This window comes from Contarinia nasturtii, unplaced genomic scaffold (assembly GCF_009176525.2).
Source record: "Contarinia nasturtii isolate CC-2019 unplaced genomic scaffold, AAFC_CNas_1.1 Cnas_scaffold_187, whole genome shotgun sequence".
Classification (NCBI taxonomy): domain Eukaryota; kingdom Metazoa; phylum Arthropoda; class Insecta; order Diptera; family Cecidomyiidae; genus Contarinia; species Contarinia nasturtii.
The window spans coordinates 2,138,645-2,146,025 of NW_022197544.1; the positions used below are offsets into that span (position 1 = coordinate 2,138,645).

General features: G+C 30.6%; 1 protein-coding gene across 7 annotated transcripts in view; it reads left to right on the top strand.

Annotated features, from left to right (window-relative positions):
* LOC116352304 (protein Fe65 homolog) overlaps positions 1 to 7,339 on the top strand; it is a 46,041-nt gene extending 38,702 nt beyond the window's left edge. For 5 of the 7 annotated variants that reach the window (XM_031784795.1, XM_031784797.1, XM_031784794.1 and 2 more), the window contains 10 exons: positions 57 to 148; positions 229 to 418; positions 496 to 623; positions 858 to 863; positions 1,238 to 1,336; positions 1,535 to 1,671; positions 1,951 to 2,153; positions 2,312 to 2,488; positions 2,679 to 2,846; positions 3,334 to 7,339. In XM_031784795.1, the coding sequence (XP_031640655.1) occupies positions 57 to 148; positions 229 to 418; positions 496 to 623; positions 858 to 863; positions 1,238 to 1,336; positions 1,535 to 1,671; positions 1,951 to 2,153; positions 2,312 to 2,488; positions 2,679 to 2,825 (1,179 nt within the window). In that variant the 3' untranslated portion in view covers positions 2,826 to 2,846; positions 3,334 to 7,339. The remainder of the gene's footprint in view (positions 1 to 56; positions 149 to 228; positions 419 to 495; positions 624 to 857; positions 864 to 1,237; positions 1,337 to 1,534; positions 1,672 to 1,950; positions 2,154 to 2,311; positions 2,489 to 2,678; positions 2,847 to 3,333) is intronic. The other 2 variants (XM_031784799.1, XM_031784801.1) reach the window with 2 other exon arrangements.
* Positions 7,340 to 7,381: the final 42 nt, after the last annotated feature.

The window sequence follows — 7,381 nt, forward strand, 5'->3', positions numbered from 1 at the left end:
AAAACTTCCATCGGATCCGATTGTCTTAATTCAATTTTCTTCTTTTTCTTCTGCAGGAAACACAAAGCTTATCAGTCACACGAAGTAACACAAGCTCTGCATTAGATTTGGATGATGAGCGACGCCGAAGAGAAGACTTAGTTTTAAAGTAAGCCAACAATTTTCATTTCCACAGCAAAAAAAAATGCATGTATGCAAGTGTTATTTAATACATTTGGAACATTTCAGACGAAGGAGTTATCCATTGAAATCAGATTCGGATCGTCCAATACGATTTGCCGTTCGATCATTGGGTTGGGTTGAAATAGCCGAAGAAGATTTAACACCAGAGCGTTCATCAAAGGCCGTTAATAAATGTATTGTTGATTTGTCACTCGGACGCAACGATTTACTTGATGTTGTCGGACGATGGGGAGATGTAAGTTGGATTTTATTGTGTCTCGTTTTCGATCCAAGTACATTTGTCATGCGATTTTTTTTTATCGAAATATACAGGGTAAAGACTTATTCATGGATTTAGATGAAGGTGCTTTAAAACTAATAGATCCTGAAAATTTGACAATACTCAATACACAACCGATTCACACGATTCGAGTGTGGGGTGTTGGACGCGACAATGGACGGTAAGAATTTTCAATATTTTTTGATCGCGTTAATTTGCATTTTCTTCTTCTGATCAGAAATTATTAATCAGAATAAATGCACAAACACACTTTCATATGCATTTCATGCTATCCGAAACAATAAAACAAAAAAAAAACGTAGTATGAAGTGCAAATATCATTTTTGAATATTATTTTCTCTCCCATTTCTCATGCTGCTTGAATGCGCGCGTGCTACATTCGAAAATCCTATAGTGAAAGGTAATTTAAAAAAAAAAAAAAACAAAAAAAATTGGTCGATTCGAAGCTATTTTGTTTGCAATCATCTTCCATTTTCATTTCAAATGGCCATTTTGCATTATAAAGATTGCAGAATGGGAATTTATGTTTTCTATTATTTTCATAAAATGAAATGATCGTTTTTTTTTCTTTTACTCATCGTTGTCCACTTGAAATGCAAAATGCAAATACAAAAAACAAAAATAAGTCGAATAGATAACTGAAGAATAGAGAGAGAGAGAGGGAACAACATTTAATGCAATCGACATATTTATTTATAAATAAATTTAATGATGATGATTTTTGTTGATGTTCGCATTCGTTCATGTTAAAATGTATTTTTGTTCATTTTACAGGGATTTCGCATATGTGGCTCGAGATCGTCTAACACGGATTCATATGTGTCATGTATTTCGTTGTGATACGGCTGCTAGAACCATTGCAAACACATTACGGTAATAATCCATTTGAGCTCTAAATTCAAATAACAAAATGACAAGAGTATGCTAACCAGATTGAAAAAAAACCACACTGCAAAGAAGTGGATGAGTGAAATAACAAAATTTGCATGATTTTTTATGTTTCCTACTGTTCTTTCAAATGGTTTGTTTTTTTTTCGTGTTTTTTTTTTACTTGCTACCTCGCCCATTTAGTGATATCTGCAAGCGAATAATGATTGAGCGATCGTTGCAAATAGACTCGAATAGCAGTAGCATGCATGCAAACGAATCACGCTGCGCTACACGACCTACCGATTTACCAACGGAGAATCGACGCTGGGCTAGACATGGTAAGTGCACACGTATCGATACGAGATAGAGAATCAACTTGATTCAAATTTATTTGATGGCATTCGAAAATGAAAAAAAAAAAACTAAATAAATATATGAACTGATTGCGCCTCAATTCCGATTCAACAAACCAGTGCACGATTTACTGAAATCGAAAATCAAAATCAAATATACCGTGTAATAAAATATATAAACTTGCAGCAGCAGGTCTATCTATATATCGTGAGATAGAGAATGTATCTATAAATACAATTTTTTTTTGTTCATCCATTCACTAGCGCAATCGTTTCCAACGCCAATGGAAGAACCGAAAAAAGTGTTGAAAGCACAGTATTTGGGCTCAATGGAGGTAAGCCAACCGACTGGCATGGATATCCTGAATTCAGCCATTGAAACCACATTGAATGAAACAAAAGCGGAACTATGGGAAAATGTAAATGTCGCCGTAGCACCGAGCATGATTAGCATAAATAGCTCCGAGGTAAATGAAACCGTCATTATATAAATTACACACTCGATTAGAAATCCATTAATCAACACCATTTCATTCAATACTTTTTTTATATCTTTTGCTCTGTCTATCTCTCTCTCCCTCTCATGCTCAACCCTCATTTATTAAAAAAAAAAAAACAACAACAGGACGATAGATTAATAGCGGAATGTCGAGTACGCTATTTGAGTTTTCTAGGCATTGGAAAAAATGTAAAAAATTGTGCATTCATTATGCACACGGCACAAGATAGATTCGTATGCCATGTATTCATGTGCGAACCATCGAGCGGTGCATTGTGCAAAACAATTGAAGCAGCGTGCAAAGTAAGTTTCACATGCATATTCTGTATTACATATATTTCAAACAGACTGTATAAAATTGACTACATCAGCATACATGCTGCATGCATCTAATTTTAATGTTTTCTAATCGACATTCATTTATTTCTTCATCCAAATATATTTATCTATTTCTGATTCAATGTGATAAATAAAACAAAACGAAAATCTGTAGTTACGCTATCAGAAGTGCTTGGATGCTCATCCCGAAAGTCGACTGTCAAGCGATTCGACAACACCAAACAAAGGTATCGGAGCGACAATTAAAAATCTCATGAATACATTATCATTGAATAAGAAAGATCGCACTAATTCCTCCTGAGAACGAGCCAAATCTCTGCAGGTATTTGCATCGAACCACATCTAGATAAAAAAACAAACCAAAACAAACAAACAATTTCAAAACACCATCAAAACCGAAAATCAATACCAAAACCAAAAATACAAAACAATCAATACAATCATTATGATCTGAATACAGTCATTACAAATTAAACTCTCTGTCTCTCTCTGTGTGTGTGCATTTGATGGCCATTTAAAAGATAATCCAAATGTAAGCTTCATTCATAAACATGCATCTTTAAGTAGGGTAGATGTTTTTGAAAACAAAACAAAAAATATTTTAACAAAGGAAAACTGAATTTCCCTCTGTGTATATCTCGTTATTAATAGAATGACCAAAAAATTAAAAAAAAGAACCAGTTAAGCAAACCATATAATCCTAGTTAGTTTTGCACTTATAGATTTTGTTCCGTAAAATGAACAATCAACATTTCATTGAGTAATTCGGTGCACTAATCATGTATGTTTGTATTTCGTTTTATTTTCAGGAGTTGTGGCCACTGCCAGCAGAGAGAGAAGTTATACCTCATCGTCATCTTCAATCACCACTAACAAATAAACGAATATTTGATTATCGTAGCCCTTAACTAACGGTGATCTACGAATAAAATGTGCTCACCGACAAAAAGACAACCAATGCCATGCTATTCAACTAGAATAAATTGCTTCAACTTTTCACTAAATAAGAATGCATCGACAGAAACAATTCGATATGTTGGGATATATGATGACAAAACCATTCTTAATTGGAGTCAGACATTTTATTGCTACGAGAAAAAAAGAAACCATACATCTAACAACATTTTACCCAATAAGTCAAAGAGAGAAGAAAACAAGGAGAGAGAAAAATAACAAATATCAATATGTTATATGAAAGAGAAAAAAAAACAAAAAAAAATTTAAACTATTTAAATGTGCTTAGCGATGATTAGGTGTACATAAAAAATCTATAGCGAAAAATTTAAACAGATTTTATTTTAATACATATTTGAAATGAAAAAAAAAATGAATTCGATTTTTTGCGCTCATCCAATATAGAGATGAAAATTACACACATACACATACACAAAACCACAGTGAAAACCAAAGAATATTATATGTAATTGAAAACAGAACAAAAATATACCAAAGTCAACACAAAAATATATATACACAGACAAAACTCACAATTGATATTCGAAACAAAAAAAAAATTGAGAAAAAAAAATTGTTGCTATCGACGCTTTTGCAAACTAGGCTTAAATTAGTGCATCGTTGTTTTGTTCATTAAAAAACACAGACACACTCAAAACACTTGAACATAATCGTATTCAATAAGAAACAAGATGAATAAAAAAAATCATTTATGAAAAATGTCTGTAAAACCAAAAAAAAAAAACAAAAATGCAAAGCTTATTAACATTCACTCAATCTCGCGCGAAAATTGTTCTTTCAAGCAAATTAGCAACACTTACCATAGAACATCAATGGATTAAATAAACAACCACACGCACTCCTTCATGACTCCAAATTTCATAATGAGACTTTTATTTGGTAGAGTTCTTTTTATAATTCAATTAACACTTGATATTCTCTTAAGTCTTAGTTTCAATTTTTTTAAATGAATTTTATTTTTCGTTTTGCATTTACTTCAAATGTTTATGCGCTACATATCATACACCACAATCATAAAGTATTTCATTTTACACCCCATTCATCGTGTTCATTTTAATGTAAATCTTTTGGCAAATTTGAATTCTATTCAAATTTTCGGTTCAAAATGAATGTTCAAATGTTAGAAATTTCGAAAGCTCTTTCGTTTTTACGACGAATTTTATTGAGCTAATTTTCTTTACGAAGAAAAATATCATTCTTTTCATAGAGAATAAATGAATACTCATCATACAAGGCTTTGACGTTTTTTTTAGATACAATTTAGTTTAGTTTAGTCTTTTTTTTTAAATCAATAATTAGTTTTGTTTTATTACCGAACTGAGTTTGATTGGAAGAGAGTAGAGTTTAAAAGAAAAATGTACGAACGTTAAAAGGTGCTATGAAAAAATTGTGTTCAAAACAAATGTGGTGTTCCTTTGAATTAGCCCCAAAATAATAATAATAATGACAGAAATAGCTAAAAGGGAAACAACATGAAACAACAAAATGTTTGAAAGACAAATTATTGCATTAATACGTATGAATGCACACTAAGCACATTGATGGGGGCCAGTAATAGTGTACTCTTATTACCTTAATTTATGTTAAGAAACATGGTATATGTCAGTGTAAAGAGGAAACAATATTATTTTAAATGGAAGAAGAAAAAAAGATTGTACAAAATTGCATATGAATGGTAGATATAGTTGCCCCGTTAGAAATGTTTAACAGCCACCAGATATTTACCAAAAGAAAGCTGTTTTTACATAACACAATTTGCGTTGAATGAGGTACTATTGCAAAAACCATGTAATAAACAAGACATTTGCAGAATTTAGACCTTAGAGTCTCAGTCAACATAAATGTGGAACGAAACAAAATTAAAGACGTTCAATTTACTCTTTCTCTCTCTAACACATTACACCCACACAAAAAACACACATACAGCTTAATAAATATATTGCAATCATAAGCTAAGAAAATAGCCATCGATATAATGCAGAATGAATACTACGTATTTACAACAGCAAAACAAATGTGTATTAATATATATCTCATCTTTAAAATAAATGAAAAATTACTTTTTCCATTCAATCATTCATTCGTGCGATGCTTATAACAAATTATTAAGAGAAAAATAAATCAAATTCCAAATGCTGTGTTACATTAAATTCCACCAAATCAACAATAAATAACAAAAAAATCTATTCCTTATGAAATTGGCTTGCGATTGTTATTCTAAAATGGATATTTTTGCAAATGGTGAAAATTGTCCAGCTCTAGTCACACAGTGTTATTTTTGTTCGCATACAAACGCCTTCTTCTTCACATATTAGATGATAAGATTAAATCAATTTCATACGAACCAACAATTTTGAACAATTATCTAATATTCAAACGGGAGCCAGCAATTGCTTTTCAGAGTATATCTATACATACACCAAAATCGTTCGTTCGCCATCAGGGTGCATGCTTAATGAAACAAACAACAACAAACATAGTATATTATATACATGTATTTAGGCATTTAAATTAAATTATAATGAGAATAACAAAGATGAAACAGATTACGTAAACAAAAAAATTACACTTTAAGCTAAAGCACACAGACAAAAACAAGAAAAAAATGCGATTTAAATTTAACAACAAACAAAAATTATATATATATATTATGAATTACAGTATGTGTATCTTAAACAAAAAAAAAATAAAGCTGCGATGCTTACACAATGCTTAAAAGCCTTTTTTGACAAATTATATTGATGAAATGATACACACACTCGCAACAAATCCGAACAAAACAATAACAACAACAAAATGATTAAGAGAAAGAAAACAACTAAATAATATTAGTGCTTAGTTTTAAATAAAGAAAAGTGAGAAAAATCGGCAAAAATGATGCGCAGTTCAAAATAAACGTTTTTTTTTTTTTGTTTGAATTATCAATTTTTAGACCAGAAAAATCTTTATTTTTCGCTGATTTTCATGTGTTTTTATTGACGAAGAGCGTTGAATTATTAGATATGAATAGCCGCAATGCTTTAATGCGCTCTTCGCGATTCCCATTTGTTGTTTATGTTTTTTCACGTCTTTTTTGTTTATTTTATAGGAACAGAACGTAATAGATTCTTTTTTAAATTAAATATTATAGTAGTAAATTATAACAATTCGCAATGGCAACGGGTTGCAAAGAGCTTATAATATGATATGATATAACTTGGAACAGGAGTTTATTGTGCAAATATAATTGTTCCCCTCCTCCTCCGGTTTTTTTTATTGCAAAACACATACATCACAAATCTCTCATTTCAAATAAATTTAGAAAATACGATAGAATGCGCGCCAGTTACAAAAAAAACCAAAACAAATATGAATTTTAAACAAAAGAAAATGAACAACCAAAACAAATCTAGTCTTATCTCACGTTGTAATTTCGTGAAATATCAAATTCGTTACATCAATACATTAACGAAAAAAAAAAACTGTTTAACTATATCCCTCCATAGCAAACAACATATTTAGAGAAAAAACAATGAAACAAAAAATCGTAAAAAGAGCTATAGGCTTAGTCTGTCTAATTCAGTCTCTTTTTCGAGGAAAATGTGTTAATTAAGCAAAATTTTCTCTGTTCAGTCCTTCTTCAGTTTTCTTTTTTGTTTTCATTTTGTTTAAAAATAATGGGTTTTTTTGCGAATCGCATTGAAAATTCAAAACGCTAAAAAAGAGTTTAAAAAAATCGTGAAAATACAAAACGAATAAAAAACGCAACTAAAAATATATTTATATATATCGAATATTTTTGTATTATGTTCGCAGCAATTATACAAATGCTATAGATAACAAAAAAAAAACATAAACAAATGGATTTAATAATGGAAAAGTAGCAAACGGATTAATTACAAG